General features: G+C 39.7%; 1 protein-coding gene across 6 annotated transcripts in view; it reads left to right on the top strand.

Moving 5' to 3' along the window:
* Positions 1–18,330, top strand: part of HECW1 (HECT, C2 and WW domain containing E3 ubiquitin protein ligase 1) — a 249,286-nt gene that overhangs the window by 58,157 nt on the left and 172,799 nt on the right. For 2 of the 6 annotated variants that reach the window (XM_039714992.1, XM_039714991.1), the window contains one exon: positions 6,801–6,858. The exons of the other annotated variants lie outside the window; for them this stretch is intronic. In XM_039714992.1, coding sequence (XP_039570926.1) covers positions 6,832–6,858 — 27 coding nt within the window. In that variant the 5' untranslated portion in view covers positions 6,801–6,831. The remainder of the gene's footprint in view (positions 1–6,800; positions 6,859–18,330) is intronic. 6 annotated transcript variants of the gene reach the window in all.

The raw sequence follows: 18,330 nt of genomic DNA on the forward strand, positions 1-18,330 counted from the left end.
CTTTGGACTAGCCCTGGACCAGTTCTGGCAGCAGGACACAGGAGGATGTTTTCCTTTATCCTGCGCCGGGCACTGTGAGTGCTGCATTGCTGGGTGGTGGCACTCTGATGTGGGGGTTTTGGGACCCTCCATGTGCAGCATCATCCTCCCCCCAACATGCTTCATAGGAAGGCTTTTGGGTGCTGGCCCCAAGGTACTCTCTGTGCCTCAGAGGCCCAGGGTGCTGTCCTTGCCCTTGGTGACCATGCACTGGGCACAGCTGCTGGGCATCCCCCATACATCCTCTGTCTCTTGGCTCCCAAGGACCAACCTCATGCTGTTACTCCTCTCTCAGGCTGTGGCAGAACCCAACCCTGCAGCCCAGAGACCACCCCTATCAGCCATTCCCTTCCATGCCAGAACTAGTGTCTATGAGGTCCTGCAGGGAGGAGGATCAGGGACTTGATCTGTCTGCAAATACTTTTCCTGGGCCATAGGGGGCTGATTTTAGCAGCTGCAGCTTGGAGGAAAGCCAAAGTGAAACCAGAACCATAGGCTGAGATGGACAGAGCCAGCAGATCACCATGGAAATAATACAGACTTTGAGAAACCAGTAAGTGGAGGTGACATTGGTGTGGTGGAAACGTTGGTCATTTTTGGACATAGAACATTGGTATCTGAGCCCAAAGCACAATCTGGCAAATAAGAACTCTTCCAAACCAGGAAAATAGCTCATTGCTGCTTTTACTGTCATATCCCCTTGTTCCACTGAAACCATGCTGCCTGAATCCTCTATTAAATACACTCACTGGCTGAGTTTATATGGAATAAAAAAACACACTTCAGCCAGGGGTAAAATTTTCATAGCTTGTTTATCACTTTATCCTTTGTGAAAGAAAAGCTCAGTTGGTCTTGAAATTCACTACCAGCTAGTTTTCAAGAATAATGCAAATCTAAAATTTTAGCTCATAAAATTCCATGTTATATAGGATGTACGGATTTCTTGTTCTCAAGGTCCTCTGGACAGGAGCAGTGATAGCAGATTTGTCTCTAACCTTGATATGCCTGCTGATCTCTCCAGTCACGTTCAGACATATGCAAGGGCCTGTCTTGTCACACTTAGCTTTCATCAAAATGCTGAGATTCTGTAACTGAGTGGATATAGTCTGGCATTGTATACTCATTGCAACAGTCTTGCAAACTACCTGCCACCTGTGTGCTAGAAGGTTGTTTTACATAGTTTCTTTTATTAATTAAAATGTATTCCTTTGTATTTGAATGATGTCATCAGTCACACTGGGAGTCTCAGATGGTTCCAGGTGGGCAATAAGAGGGAAACTCTTCAGTCCTTTTTGGCATCTCTCTTCCAGGCATGTAGGCCCTCTAAAGAGCAACAGTTGCCTTTTAGTATCCAAAACCATCCTTATCCATGTCAGCATTACCAGTAACAACCTTCCTCTTCACTACATGGCTGCAGAAATAATTTAAAAGTTCATCAGCAAGCTTTATTCACACTCCTGGAGAGTAAACCCCACAGACAGCAGGGACATGAACTGCATCACACTGACCCACCAAAGTTTGGTCTTTTGTAGCTTTCTCAGTGCCTGGACTTGTTGGGCCCTTTCTCCCATGAAACTTCCCAATGGAAGCTCAGTTAAAGCCAGTCAAGAATATTTCCTCTTTTAAGAGGCAGACACCAGTTCTGAAAGGAGCTGGACTGATACCAGCAGCCCTGTGTTCAGAGCCCACCCACACACCTCATCCATGGCTCAGCTGTCCACCGGAGGCTGGATCTGGCTGTGACTGTGTGGAGCTGGACTCCTGCAGGTTACTCATGGGTGGAGCCCCCTTGACACATCTCTCAGGTTCCACCCTTCTCACTTTGCTGTGTAGGAAACAGGGAAGTTCATGGTCAGGTCTTTTGAATTTAGATGCAAAAAAACATTTTTCAAGAATTCAGGTTTCCTTGTCCACCACATATTCTGGATTTCATGGCACACATGAGGCAGAAGACTCTATCTCATGATATAATTCTACAGCCCTCACCCTCCCCTCCAGGTGAAGCCTGGAGAGACGACCATTACGATCTGATAACTTCCAAAACTGGGCTGCAAATTGAGAACAATGTGGTAGATTTGCAAATTAGCAAATGGAAGACCCCACCATTTGCCATCATGGAAAATGGCATGAAGGTGTTGCTATCTTTTTAATTTGCCTTCGGTGTAAAACAATCAGAGTTTTCATTTTATATTAATATATACAAGATTTTGTGTCATTACTTGAAAAAGCTGGAGTGCTTTCCACAACAGATGTAAGTCTGATTTTGAGCCAGATTTCTATGCAACTGAGGTTTGTCTCTGGGCAATTAAAATCCTCAATTAACATATTAATTATTTTTATAATGATACTGTATTATTTTTGTCTTCTGAAGGGAAAAAAAAAAATATGTTTAATTTGTATACTGGTTTGTGAGTTATTTAGCTAATTTACACAAGAGAATTTGTTAGTATTTATTTTACAGTCACAAAACCATGCATTTATTTTAAGGGTTTTATATATTTCCTGCTCTAGTAGTTTCAGCTGCAGGTGTAATTACCAAACCTTAAAAATGCAGGAGATTGTCTTATGTGTTTGTACTTGTTGAGATAGAAGGAACAAACACTTCTAACGTAAATAACTGGCACTACCTATCTTTCTCTAATCTTTATAAAAACTGAAAAACCTTTCAAATATTGATCTGTGGAATTTTAAGAAAAAAAGTGATTTTGACCTCTTCAATAGTGTTCCAATCACTTCAATGCAAAGACAGTGCTTAAGATGTGCAGCAGTTTAGGCTGGTGGTGTCAGGGGTGAACAAAGAAAGGGAAGCAACCGAGGGACAGAAAAGCATATCTGCTGTATAAACATACCTACTCTTCTGTCATTGCTAACAGGATTGCTTATTGACAGAAAAGTATGTTCTGTGTTCTTCTAGCATGGCTGTGTGTGGAGCTCCATCTCATCCAAAGTGGCTCAGGAGTTTGGGCAGATGTCTGTTCTCACATAACAGATCAGCCCCTGTTGCTAGTGGTGCCATATGCTGACCACAAGTATTTGCTGTCTCTGGAAACAAACTTTTGAGCACTGAATGAAATAATTTTTCAAGCTTGAATAGTTTTTCTTGCTTTTACTAGCCTGTACTGCAATTCCTGGCTGGAGACCTGTTGGGCTAATTGCTGTACAAATTGTCCCATGGGTTAAGAGGAAGCATGGGCTGCAGCCAGGGGCCAGGACTCACTAGGAGTGTAGACATGCCCAAGCAGATGTGTGCATAAGTGTGTAGAGATTGAAAAGAGATACTGATTTTAGTTGTTTGCATTCCAGCTTTACTGTGATCAGGGTTTTCTTTGCAAAAAGTGTTTTTGAGAAGGGGATTTGAAGCAAGATGGCAGCTACCAGCAGGATATGAGTCTTAAGATTGCTTCAGGCAGGACATGACATGCATAAAGATTATATTAATATAGTTGTGCGATAAACACAAAAAAACCCAAAGGTACACAGAGACTACTTAAAAGGCAGGATAGGAGGATCAAGCACCAGCTGCGGAGACCAGCAGTGGCTTCTGTAGGGAGGGGGACAAACCTGAAGGAAATGAAAAGTGGAGGGGGAGAAAGGAATAATAGCAGAAGCTAAGGAGATGGATAGGAAAACTGAAGGGAGGGGGACTGAGGCATAGCTGGGCTTATCAAGGCTGAATAGCAAACAATGAAACTTAATGTTAAATGACAAGTGAGGAAAGAGAAGGTGTTAGGTAAGAGGAGAAAGATAAAAACAGAAATCAGGGAGGTAGTAAACATCAATTGAATCAACTTCAATTTGCTTCATTTCCAGAAGGAGAAACAGCTTAAGAAGACTCCACTGCTGAGTGTACTCTACTCCCTATTTTTCTTCTGGATCATGATAGTCTTATATAGAGATCTAAGAAGAAACTGCTCATCCTTTGAGCTGGGGCTGATTTTGTTGACAAACTCTTTTCCCCAGACAGAACATGAATGTGTACACAGGCTGTAGTAGTCTCAAAACAAGCAGCACAACTCCTGTATTCCCCTGTATTCCTTAGTCTGTTTCTCTCACCTCTTTGTCACACAGGTTCTGAACATAATACTTCTGATTTTCCTGGCCCTTGAGATGATATGTTTGCATATGCATTTAATGAAATAAGTGGTGTTTAGACTTCCATTGCAATAGTAACTGGCAAATCCAGTCACGGACTGAGATGTATGAATGCTGTATGGGAGCCGTGTGAAACCCAAACTAAAGTGCCAGGAAACGTGCAATCTGAATGTAAAGACAGGAGTTCACAGGTGACCAGAGACAGCTAACAAACAAATCCAGAAAACAGTGTTCATCTGAGCAATGATAGTTTTTCTGATCATAGGCTCTCCAATTTACCTGAAGTGCACTTCAGTTATAATTATGATTTTGAAGCATGTCATTTAATATAAATGTACCCCTGAGTAAATCTATCCATATGTAAGATAGCACTTCTCCTATCTATTGCTGTTAAAGTCTGAATGCATACAGGCACACCTGCCACTTTTCCTGGAGAAGGGGATGAATACAGCACAGGGGACAGAGCCACAGCATGGTGCTGGAGCTTCGCTGGGTGTTCCTGGCTGGCTGGGGTGCTGGCAGCAGGGCTTTGTGTCAGGTTTGCTGTAAAACCTGCACAGTGTCATTCTTTCTGTATTAAATGTGTGAAGGGATCACAACACATTCTGCCTCTGTGCAGAAAATGCTTTCTGTGACTCAGTATAGGTTATGCATGATATGTGAGCCAGGCAGTTTAGGTAGATACACACACTGGCTTATTTTTGCTTGCCATTCACAAACTGAGTGACTTGAATTGAGGTTAGTCATGCTGAGATGCTTTGAGGATGGAGGAGTGAGAAAATGTATTGCAATACCTTGGAGTTGTGTTGTCTGGCACAGCAGGAGGCAGATGGGGTGCAAGTCTGGAAGCTCTTCCTCCTTCCAGAGTGGTCTTGCAGCATCCCTGCTCTGCATAACCTGCTGGTGTATTGTGGATGGCTCTGGAGGCAAGAGTGAAGCTGTAGGGTTTTCACATTGCCTTTGGGAATGAAACTTTCTATGAAAACTGCATTAGAACTGGCTTAGGAAGAGACCTGTGCCTGTGCTTTTATCCCAAATCACAGGAAGTAGAGAATGGAATGTCTCCACTGTATGTGGCATAATGTAATTTATTACTTTTTTTTTTATGTGCAAAGCTACTCAGTCTGAAACCAGCTTCTGTGTGGCTGTAGAAAATTCATGGTGACTGGTTGTGAGAAGAGGATTTACAGTTCAGATATTTGGAAGAGTTTTTCTGTGTGTGCTTCTAACAGACAGCTGAAAAAATTGTGGATTAACTTCTCTGAGATTGCCTTTAAAGATGATGTGGCTCCTTGCCCAACTTTGGGATCACCCTGCTTTATTTCCAGTGTAAATGCACTTCTTTAATAAAAGTAAAGGGCCACCAGACTATAGGCAGTTGGTAAATTTGGGACTAAAATGGATTGTGGCCATGAGATTTAGTGGCTTGTGAAAGACAGAGGGAGATGATAAAGCAATGTGCACTTTTATTTTGTCTAATTTCATAGCTATTACATGTTTTGTAAGTCTTAACAACAGGGGAATATAATCAAATGACATTGCTTTGTTATATATTGTTTTTTCAGCTGAACAGTTGAGACCCTTCCTAAATCCAAAGCTTTTTCTTCTCTTCTTCATTTTTGTACTCTTGATGAATTGACAGTTTTAGCTGTGGTGTCAATCATGTTGTTTTAAGGTTTCTGTTGATGAGTGCACAGCAGAAAATCATGGTGGGGATGAATAGTAGGGTGGGCCAACAGTCTCCACAGGCGTGTGACATGAGGAGATGGGGATATCAAATTCTCTGGTTGCTGAGGGGCTTTCCCTGCTGGTGCTGTAGGGAAGCTAAAAAGTATCAGCATGCCATAGTCATAAACGAGAAGGAAGGAGAATGATCTGAAGTACAGGCATTATAAATGTTGCTGAATTGTGGATGTCTTTTGATTTTTTAATTGTGTTTTAAAGTTTTATTACTTCATGTTTGAAGAGCACTTCTGTCCTTGCTGATTGGGTCTTCCTGATTCAGACTTAAGTTTCTCTCCTTGTTTCCTTGTTTCTCTCTGCGTAGTTTTGTAACAAACATGTAGATGTTTCAAAACTGTTTGAGGCCTGAATAAGGAAGCAGAATCTTGTTCACAGATTTTGAGGTCTGATCTTGGACTATTCAAACTATATATTGAACTACTCAAACTGGATATCTGGTCAGCTCCAGTATGGTACACTGAAATTTACTTCCTTTGTGGCTGGTCCCTGCAATAACCATGTTTGTCAATAAGTTTATGGGAAGAGCAAATACTAGTCAGCTGGTACCCATCTAAGCTCATTCAATGTGAGGATTTTGCAATGAAACTCTGCTGTAGAAGTCTTCTGTTTTCTTTCATTTTCTTCCTAAGTTAAGTGGACATTATGCTTAATCTTACACAGTCCAGAAAGCTTATTGTACTTAACATTGTTCTTAGTTTTTAAAACACGTATATTTCAGCATTGAAGTGCATGGCAACGTCCAGCTCTACTGGAACGTAATGTAGTACACTGTTAACATGGGTAAGGTACGCTCAATACTGAACAGTGAAACTAATCAATTAATAAAATGTTGTCAAAGGCTTTGGTGGAAAAAACAATATTTTTAAATGTCGCTTATGTTGATTATGGGATACATGCTGAGTTAACCTCATTGAACTTTTCCCCAGGAATTGATGCGCTTACAATTGGCGGGTCATTATGCTGCTCCACCTGTGTAGTGTTAAGGTCAGTGTGTTTTTCTGATTATAAAAACCATCCATACCATTCCATTATAAATTCACTACCATTCATATAATGGAATGTGCCAAAGCTCGGAGCTCGTTGCAGCTGCCCCCGGTCCATGTTTAAGATCAAATAAAGTGGTTCAGGTAATTTGAGCACCTTTTCAAGAATACACCCAATCAAACTTCATTTGAAGTGATCTTTCATTGTTTAAGGTTTTTGTTTTTTTTCTTTTTTTGTAACCTGCTAAGCATCCATCTGATATCAGTGTTGGGTTTGTTTTGTGTGGCCAGCCCAAGAATCCTTACAGAATGAAGATATGGTGATTATACAATCCTAGCAAGGAGGTCCTGGGAGCAGCAGACAACTGTAACACTGCAGTTGCACGTATCCATGCCTAGGCAAAGCACAGAATGCATCAACCGCTCACCTTCACAAGGCATTTTCTGAAACCCGCAGCTTCTAACTGTGAATTAATTCTGAGTCATCATGACACACAAATCAGCCATCGCGGTAGACACTAATGTGTGAGATGCAGGGATGTATGACTATGGCACTAATCACTGACTAGAGGAACCTGTGAGATGATGTGCATGTGTAACACACTGCTGCTGTATGCATCTTCCCGCACAGCTTAGTCTTCTCAATTGTTATGCGTTATCAAAGAGAGCCAGAATGTGCATTGAAGTTTATCTAGTGTTCCTTCTGTCACTGAAATGTTGATATGGTTGGGGCTTTTGTTTGAGTGTTTGCTTCTATATTTTCCTCTCCTATTAATTATCCAAATGACTTGAATTCTGTGAAGAGGAAGAGTTCAGTGAACAGCCATGTATGTCATAGGGCATTATGTTCTTCCAGTTTCATGAGGATGTATCCTTTCTGTTTAAAGTTCTGCACTTCACAGTAGCCAGTGAGAGCCTCAGGCACAAGCAGTTCTACTGGGGAGGCATTTGAGCCTCTGTGCAAATTAAGCAGTGCTGTAATTGCTGAGAAAATGCATGAAGTCTCTTGATGATTGCAACTGAGAATCTTTGTGGACGTGTCCAACAGCACTCATTTCACCTCTGTCTAGCTACAAGCTCAGTGGTATTCTACATGCATGTAATAAAGACTCACAAAATGTGATGAAGAATCACAGAAAGACTCTTTGGTGAAGAGTAATCCTTGAATGTCCTAGTTTATGAAAACTGTTCACAAGCTGACATTTCATATGACAGTCATTTGAATTTTGCGGCTATTGCATCAGGTAAGTACGTCATCAGAAGTATTTTGCAGTTTTTTTATTACTCTGAAAAAAAATAAAACAAACAAACTAAATTAAATATTCCCTCCTACCCCCCAAAAGATGACCCCCCAGGTTATGTTAGGATTGCATCTTTTGCTCAAGTGAAAAGGCTTAAGAGGAAGGGCATGTTTAGTAGCCAAAGGGATGAAAAAGATTGAGAATAGGGTTTGTTTTAGTAAATACCTTTTTAATTTATGAGCAAAACCATATTTTACTTGGCCATCCGAAGGAATGTATTTGTAGAATTTTCAAATTCATCTGTGGTGATGATTTTCCTAAGTTTTAAAGCAATGGATCTCTCACTCCTAGCTAAATGTCTGTAACAAATCTGGACCCTGACACACAATACCACATGAAATCCTGGAGGTTGTGTTAAGTATGTTCCACCAAGAATCCTGCCAGGAATAGGCAGCTGACGTAGCAGCAAGAAGAAAACAGATTACTTTCTTGCTGCAGCATATTCAACTGACTGTGCTGCTTTGTTTCCTCAGTGTGGTCTTGTGGTTAAGCTAAGGAAGTCTTGGTCCTCAGTCTGTGTGGACAGCTGTATTCAGATGAACCGAAGTGATGTCAATCACCTGTCACAAAGTGCTCTCTATTGAATACATCACCTATCTTTTATTGACAAAATTCCTTAACTGCAGCTTTAGTTCAGTTTCTACCCCTCTCCTCTGTATATGGAGGGGAAAAAACAGCATTTCCTAAATTGGAAAAAGTCTTTCCTCCATTTCTTGCCCCACCTCCCCTCTCCTCATCCTGTATGGAGAGCATGTTGAACTAAGTTTATAACAAATTTTCCGGCTGGACACTTTTTTCTCCTTTTTTGTCATTATTAGAAAAAAAAAATTAGTTTCCATTTTAATCTCAGTATGGATTACTTCAGGGAAATCAAACCAGATGCACAATTTGGTGTATGGCAATCAGCTGTAGGTACCTGCAAGGGCATTTCCTTGTCCTTCCAGATAGGCTGTTGAGTTGCAATGTAGGCACTGGAAATAAGTGCCAGTATTTCTAAGTAGTTTGAAGACTTGATGGGTACAGAAGTGTAGGACCCTTCCAAATCCTTGGGGAGGCCTGAGGACTATTTAGAAGTGTTTAAGTATCTAATTTAATTTCTTTAAATTAGTTTCCCTACATATGGCGTATATAGTCAACAGAGTGAAGTCATGCTCCTGTTGCTATTTCAGAGCATCGTTTTCTCTTCCTTAACTGTACAACCAATATAGAAAAGTTACCCACAGTGAAGTGCTAAAATCTCAATGCAGGCTATAAAACTGGAAGGAAAATATAGAAACACAGCAAGAAAAAAGTTATAACACAATCAAAATAAGGTCCCAGTTACAAAATATATTAGTGTTCTAGTATGTGGTGACTCCTCTTCAAGTAATTCTGCCTTTGAAGGAGTCTTCTCTAGATGAGACACAGAACAGCATATTAACCTTTTGCTTTCGATTTAGTCCTTCATTAGGGAAGAGGGCTGTTATTAATCCACCACTTAAAAAAATCATCTCCATTGTGAGTTTTACATTATGTTTTGTCTATTGAGGACTACTATAACACGTGTGGTTTTTGTAATATGCTGCGTATTTACATTAAGACATACGGCAATATTTTATTCTTTAATTAGAGTTCATCACACATGGAATTCATACTTTCAATAAAAAGAGTTATTTATGGGAAAAAGATCCATTGATTTTCCTACACCAAATGTTATTACTGTACACTTGTTTCCTGGGGATTATTTAGGACTCAACGGAAAAAAAACTTTTCAAATATCCTTTTGCAGTGTAATTCTTGAGCAAAAATAAACAACAACAAATAAGCTATAGGAATTACTCTTTATAAAGCAGCACATATTGGTAGAACCTATACTGAAAGCTATTTCCCAGACAAAAGCATTTTCCCATATCCAAATAAAGCAGTTTGCAATCCCTTTGCTATAATCTGTGCCTCACATATTTGTACTGCCTTTTTTAATGCCAGTAATGACCAAAGTATGTAAAGAATGTGCTTTGAACTGTGCAGTTTTTCTTATATGTTTGTCTGATAGGCAGAAGAGCCAACAGATCCACCAAAATCATTGGGTACAAAAGGGATGGTGGATAGCCAGCCTGCAAGCATGAAGGAAACCCTGGCTTTTCCTGCAGACTCTCAACTGTGTGCTGGTGGTGCCAGCAATGGCTGCAAGATACGGGAGAATTGTTGGAGGAGAGGTGGAGCTGTGAACCAGAGCCCTTGCTCTCCTAATGTCTTATTAATTAGAGTACAGAAATATTGCCCAGAATTGCAGTTACATCTTAATGGAGAAATTAAGAAACAGATTAATTTTTGGCACAATTCCCTCTTCCTGTTTACGTTGGTCTCTATTTCCAGCACCAGTTTAATTGAAGGAACAATTCTCTGTACTTGCTTATTATCTGCCACACATGTAAAGGAATAACTATACATTTGGAAAAACACAAGGATGTTTAAGGGCACTACCAGAAATTGAGACATGCTTTAAAAAACAACACAACTGACCAATATTAGCATCCAGGTTATTAGGAAGGAAGCACTTAATAGGAAATTTGATAATGATTGTCATTTTGCCCATGATATCACCTAACTGAAATATTTTGAAGGTGGTGCTTTGATGGGGTCTCTGTGGTCAAGATGACCCCGAGATGGTTAAAAAGTCTCTTTTTCCATGTCCGGCGATTGAAGAAGGAGTCGGAGTTCCTTGGCTCTGGTTTTCAAAGTTGCTTATTTTCTCTTATCTAATACATTCTTTTCCTGACCTGCAGAGGTCTGTCTAGCAGGTCGATTTGCGGCACACTGCCCGCCCTTGGGCTGGTGTCACATTTTATACTAAGAACTACGTGTATTTTATTTACAATTATTTTCCAATACCTTTCACCTATGTTAGACAGTCTGTCTCTACTCTAAACCAATGTAAAAGTGCCAATGTTCACACAGAACATGGAGGCTATGAAGAAGACTGAGGACAAGGCATGCCCAATTTCTTCCATCTCTCCCCCTGAACCCCCATTCTAAAAACCATAAAATTCTATCTTTTCACCCTGTCATAACTATTATTCTACTTAAACTTTTGCGACTTGTAATTCTTCATACAAAGCTGGTAATTTTTCCATGGGTTAAAATCAAAGTCACAGCTGTCCTAGGAGCTCGAGCCCTATAGGACAGCTAAGAGGGATGTCCTGCATTCTGACAGTGCTTTCCATCTAACTTCAATATTTAGGTGGACAGGAGTATGGGACAGAAGTTTTCTCAAGGCCTGTTGAATTTAACAGACCTTGAAACAACCTAGGCATCATCTTCCATCACATCCAAGACATGAAAGATGAGGCCTAAGCTGAATTCCCTTCTGCACTGATCCATACCTACTGCGCAAGCCATTATCCATATTGAATAAAATTAATGACATTGGAAACATTATGTGCCTTTGGAGTTTTGATGCCACTTTAAAATTTCTGGTTGCTGTACTGACTGTTGTCAGTGAAAAACTCATGAACTTTTAAAATATCTGAAATAAAAGGCATTATAATTTATTTTGGTAAAATGCAAATATGCTTGTAACTTCCAGGTTTTCCATACTGGGAACCTACATTGTTTCTATAGTGTTTTGCAGCTTTGGTCTTACATGATGTGTGGATATACTTTGGTTTTAACATGCACAAATATTTTTATTTTACTGGGAAATTCAAATATGTTCTCAAAATGTGGCCTGTCTCTTTGAAGCAGAGAAACTGGCTGAAAAATCCATTGTTTTTTTGAGACTCTATATGATAGAAGTCTAATTAAAGTCAATTAATGTTTAATTTTATTAATATTAAACTATTTACAGAACTAGTTGCATAGTAAAAAAAATTATTCTACAATACACCAAAAAAGTTCTGTCAAATAAATTATTTCTGAGTCTTTATGTGAATATATACTTTAATTAAATTGGGAATTTAAAAATTAAATATATAAATGAGGAAGTTTTTTGTACTTTGCATTTTAAATTAGTACATTTTTCATGACACTGAGTTTTCACCTCTGTTAATTTTTCTTCAAGTACCAAAAAAATTATGCACTTGATGCCTCATTCAGCATAGGAGAAAAAATTCACACTAATTTTAATAGTAAGCTGGAATCTGTCACAAAGTCTATACAGAAAATATAAGCATATTTTCTTTAATTTGTAACTACAATTTTCCACAAGGGTGAGAAGATGCTGAACTCTGTATGACAAAATACTAATTAGGAGGAAGGGAGCTGGAGAGGGAGTAGTGTTGTGTTGCATATTTGATCACGTCCTGTTCCCAGTAAAGTCACTTTGATTAGATTTATGTTGTGCGTTTCTAATGGCCTTTGAAATATCATAACGCCTATTTTTGCAGACTTCTACACAGGAGGAAATCCCCTTGTATGAATAATCAATTCAGTTGGTGGAGGCTATGTGTAATTTTTTTTATAACCTACCTTCCTAGGATGATCAGACTTCTGGTTGCCCTTTCTGTCTGTCAGTCTCTTACCTAATTACTTCTGAAGCCATTGGCTAATTTCAAGTGAAACAGAAAGGAGTCTTTGAGATAATTAGGTTTCTACAGGCCTCAGGGGTTGGGAAGAGGAGAGAGACCCAAGTTTGGGACTGGAGGAAAGGCAGGGAGAGTCATTTGTCACCTGCTTAAGCAGATGGCAAAGTCTCTGGGATTATCATTATCTTTGCCTTAGGTGGGTTTTTTTTCATTGAAATGGACAGGAAAGAGCTGGGACTTTAATAAAGGTTTGGTGATGATGAAGGATAGAACTCTGCAGGAAAACAGCTGTATTAATTCCACCGCTAACAGGGCTGCTTGTTTTCATTTCCAGGAATACTTTTGGAATCAGACCCGAATGTCTTTAATGCAAACATTTAGCTTCTGGTTAAAGGTTAGAAAAATACACCAATCAATTTATCACTAATACTGAGAGAAAAAGTACCAGAATATTATGTAGCTATCAAGCTAATGTGTTACAAGTGATAAATTTGTTAAATTAGTGTCTCGTTCTGTTTGCAGGTCTTATACTGTGGTGGGCTGACCCTGACTGGACATCAGGTGCCCACCAGAGTTGCTCTGTCATTCCCCTCCTCAACTGGACAGGGGAGAGAACATATAACAAAAGGCTTATGTGTTGAGATAAGAACAGGGAGAGATCACTCACCTGTTACTGTCAAGGGAAAATCAGACTTGACTCAGACAAATTAAATTATTAGCAATCAAATCAGAGCAGAGTAATGAGAAACAAAACCAAATCTTAAAAAACACCTTGTCCCACAAGGATTATGGCCAGTTCTTCACATGATTTTCTGCCACTCCTTCCTCCCCAGGGAGAGGACTGCTTACCTTGCTCCAGCAAGAGGTCTCCTGTGGGGTCCCTCCTGCCAGGAGACAGTTCTCCAAACTTCTCCAATGTGAGTTCGTCCCACAGTCTGCAGTTCCTGCCAGAAAACCTGCTACAGTGGTGGGCTCTTCTCTCTATGCATCTTCAGTTCCTGCCAGGAGCCTGTACCAGAGTGGCCTTCCCATGAGGTCACAGCCTACCTCAGGCATCCATCTGCTTTGGCTTGGGGTTCTTCTTGGGCTGCAGGTGGATCTCTTCTTCACTGTGGGCCTCCAAGAGTTTCTGGGACATAGCTGCCTCACCGTGGTCTGCATCCCAGGCTTCAAGGGAATCCCTGCTCTGATACTTGAAGCACTTACTTCCCCTCCTTCAGTGATCATGGGATTTCCATAATTGTTTGACACACTTTTTTTCACCCCTCTTGTTGTCTTGCCTTGTGCTGAAACATTTTACCTGTCTTAACAATGAAGTGCTACCACCCAGAGGTGCTACCTCCATCATTGATAGGCTTGGCCTTGGCTGGAGTTGAATTCTTGGAGCCAGCTGGCACTGTCTCCATGGGATACTGGGGAAGCCTCTGGCAGCTGCTCACAGAAGTTGCCCCTGTAGTTCCCTGCTACCGAAACTTGGTCACACAAACCCAATGTATACACACAAATAAACTCCTACACTGCTTTGAAACCCCTAATGGAAATGCCTGTTCACTGGCCAAGTTTTAACGTCACTGACATTCCAGTTTTACTGCCTAGGGTTAAATTGAATAGCATTTCATCTAGCAAGTAATATCATCAATCTAAAGTACCATCTGTAGACCAAAGCATATTTCATTGATTTGTGCACAGAATTGGTCAGCAGGAAGTTCTTGTTGTCCAGAGGAGAACAGAACTGAGTCCCTTGCCATGACACCCAAGCAGGCCGTGGCTGCTCACGTGGCCACAGCCTTGTTGCAGGGTGATGTTTGTGTCTGTCTTTCTTCTGGAACTCAGGTTTAATGCCTGCAGAACTGAACAGTTTTCCAGCTTGCTTACTTGTGCAGGCTTCTATAAATACTAATTAATGAAACCGTAGACTTTCGTTGCAATGCCCTAAAACCTAATCCTTGATGAATTTAGGACACTTCCTTGACAGAGGATTTGTTACCAAAAAAAAGATTAAAAACATTTCTCCTTTGGGCCTTACTTTAAGTGCAGTATTAAAAACTGTAATTACTTTTCTTCTGCGAGGATTCAATGGCAGCAAAAAACTGTTAAATCTAACTAATGGTTCTCATTAAATTTAAATGAAACTATTGTTTGAACCTTCATTCTGAACCATTCTCAACCTTTTGTCTGTGAACGAGTGAAATAGAATATTTGCCCTCACCTTTCCAGATGTTTTCTTTGAAAACTCTCACAAGACCTTTTGAACATGGGACTAGAAACTCTTTTGAACTGGAGTAAAAGAGGAAAGAAGTAAATTAAAACCCTGTGCAGTAACGTAAGCAGATGTACAGGCCTCTACGTATGATTGTGTGATACCCCATAGTAGCATTTAATTATTGTGTTGGAGGTATACTGGCAGCCAACTCAGTATGGGTGGAGTTCATACAGTCACCAAAGGGCTTGCCTATCTCTATGTGCAAGTCCAGGAATATTTGGAGATTGTAGTCACAGGGCTTGTCTGGCTTCTATGTTTCTGTTTGGTTGGTGGAACCTGGACCAGTTTGCGCTTCTTCATCTGCTTGAACTAGACTGCTCCAGTTGTTATGGGTGGTTTCTATTTTGAAAATCTACTTTATACCTGTAATTGTTTTCCAGGGGGAAACTACCAGACTACATTTCATCTATCATTGGCTAGCATTTCCCCAGGATACCTTAGATATGTGGCTTAGATTTGACTTACGGTAATCTAGATGAAAACAGAGTCCCTGAACGCAGCTTATCTTCTCTCACGTAGGAGTTTTTTGGGCCCTAGATAAAGCCACCACATGTTCTTTTTTGTAAAATTGGAATCTTGTTCCTCAACTAGAGATTGTAATACCAGAATTACATTTCTCTAGTTATAGTTTCCCCAGTTTTTTTTTGCTTTCTTATGAATACAGTTATAGTAGCGGCTTATTATGATTAATACAATCAAAATATGAACAACTTTTTATAATGATAAAGGAGTGAGTAGCAGTCTGGTTTGAAAATACTTGTCTTAGTTTTTCCTCTCCAGGAAGAGAGACATCTCTACCCTTTAAACTATGCCTTGTAGGTTTAAAATCACTAGTATTAAATTTTTAATTGTATCAGAATTATTTTCAAGAGTAAAATATTGAATCTGTGCCATTATTTAGCATAAGTCAGTTTTTCTTTACTGTTCTGCAGTGCAAATTAGGAAATCTTGATCCTCAAAACATTTGTCATAATAGATGTTTCTTTAAAAACAAGAAATTTCAGGTATTTTGTTGTCACAGTCTCTCCAAAAGTGTACATGCATGAAGAGACAATATGTTAAGAATAAGCATACTTAAATGTGGAATTCAAACTCTTAGTACTTCCAAGAAGTTTTAATTCTGTCATTTTCACTGACATCTAGTGATATCAGACAAAAATTGTGCAATAATGATGACTATGCTTCAGTGTCTCATGTTCCAGTTTTCTTTAGAAAAAATGAAAAATGTCTATTCTTAAAATTTCATAGGAAAAAACCCAGTCAGATATCATGGTTTAAAACTAATTATGTCTTAAATAAATCCTAATCTATCAATTGCATGTTTGTTTTTAGATTTTGAGATCACATTCTAAGAGTAGTTGCTGTGATCTGTGTTTCAAAATGCAATTTGCTGCTCTACATGTTTTGTGATGTGTCTTCCAACAGAGTAGGTTGTCCATGGGTGAAAACATTTGAAGTGTTTCAGTTAAAATATGAACTCTTTATTTTCCAGGTCTGGATTAGTCCTTGTTAGCTGCAGCTGTTGACAGCTATACGGGTTTTCCTTTGCTTTACAAAGTCACTTTGTTCCCCATGAAATCAAGGGAAGTTTTGCCTTTAACTTTATTGTAAGGAGGATCAAGCGCACTCAACCGGATGTCATTTCTGTAGTTTTCTGGAGGTAATATGGTAATAACAGGAGCTCTGTAGCCAATTAATTTTAAAATGTCAAGGAGTATTTCAGGCCTCATTGAAAGGGAGACAATGGAACTGGGGGCACACTCTGAAGCTGGCATCTGGTTTAAAGACTGGTTTATTGCAATGGTTTGTTGTTGTTCATAGATCAAAGGAATGGTTGATACAGACATTAATACTCGACAGACTGCTAATGGTACCTACCTACTTCACTGCCTCAGGAGGCTAAGAGACAGACACTTCAAAACACTTACACTCTTAAAGAAATACAGATGGAGGTAAGAAGCATGACAGTTTAGCAGCAGTGAATGAAATAGAACATTTTTAATGTTCTCTTTGCTGTGGAGTGGGAGTCAGCCAAAGAACCATGAGTGAAAAAAGCCTCCTTCCAGCCCTCCTGAATTGTATATGTTTATTGTCCCCATGGGTTAATCCAGTGCCTGTCTTATAGCTGGTACAGCAAGTGATGCTGTGTGTCCTGTCCCTTCCTACCTATAAGTGTTGGGACAGTGGTATTGACCAGTGAGAAAGGGGAGATAGGCCTTGAGAATAAAAAGGGATGGGGAGGAGAAGAAGCTGCATGGTCACCCGGAATATGGCTATGGCATGGGCTGTGATGTGAGAGACATGGCACAGAGGAACAGGGTCATTGCCAACAGCTTGGAATAGAGGGAGGTGGGAGGGAAGTGCACACAGCTCTTTCAGAGGATGGCACTCACAGAGTCAACAGAAGTTTTTCAGGTCATGGTGATAAATGTCTTGTGGCATGTATGGATGCACTTGTGCTGCACAGGAATGTCTAGGTAAAAAAGAGAAGCATGGGTGGTGGGAATGCTACATGCATAGATCTGCTGGATAAATCCTTTGATACATACACACATGAACCTTTCATTTGCAAAGATATATACTTGTGTCTGAAAGGAGGTTAATATTAAAAACTTCTCTTTTGATATCTGTGCTTGGTTGTTTTCAGTGCCTCTTTTTTATGTGTATATTTTATGCATAATAAGCTATGCTTGACATCTGAGTAACACATTAGATAAGTCTTTTCTTCTTGTGTCTAGTAGCAATATACACTACAGATATCACATAAGGCTTGTTTTCTAGTAAAACAGCTGTATTAGTGGAAGGTGTAATGCTTTCTTTATGGTAGAGAATGGTAGAATTTTTATAACTCTCATGTAACACAAGAAATTAAGAGTGCTTTCCATGCTTTCCACAAAAAAAAAAAAAAAAAAAAAAAAAAAAAAAAGGACTCCTCCAGTCACTGAACTTTGAGGAAGAGATATGGGAAAGCTCGGATGGCTTCTGAGCAATGACTGAGAAATTGCTGTACCTGACAGTTCTGGGAAACAGTGTACATTACTGGATATCTTTCTGCAACTCATATTTACTCTACATCATTGTTAGTCTCCTAAATTGTGCATAATGTTACAGCTTTTCCTGTAAACCTCTGCTATGTTTACTGCTACTGCATTTTTTAAAAGAGCTGTACATAGAGTGCATGTACTATACAAAGTATTTTATTTTCTGTGCTCTTTCTCTGGATGTATCCTCTAGTCTGCAATTTTATAGTTGTCTAGAAAATCAGACTATTCTTAGGTAATCAGGTAGTAATTTAGTTATGTTTTTTAAATTTCCCTTATTATTCTATTTTGCATCCATTAATGTACTTAGAACACACATTTTCTGCTGCCCATAGGAGTGCTTTGCCCACCTACCCTTATATAACA

Source organism: Passer montanus, unplaced genomic scaffold (genome assembly GCF_014805655.1).
Source record: "Passer montanus isolate IOZ18808 unplaced genomic scaffold, ASM1480565v1 scaffold32, whole genome shotgun sequence".
Taxonomy (NCBI): Eukaryota; Metazoa; Chordata; class Aves; order Passeriformes; family Passeridae; genus Passer; species Passer montanus.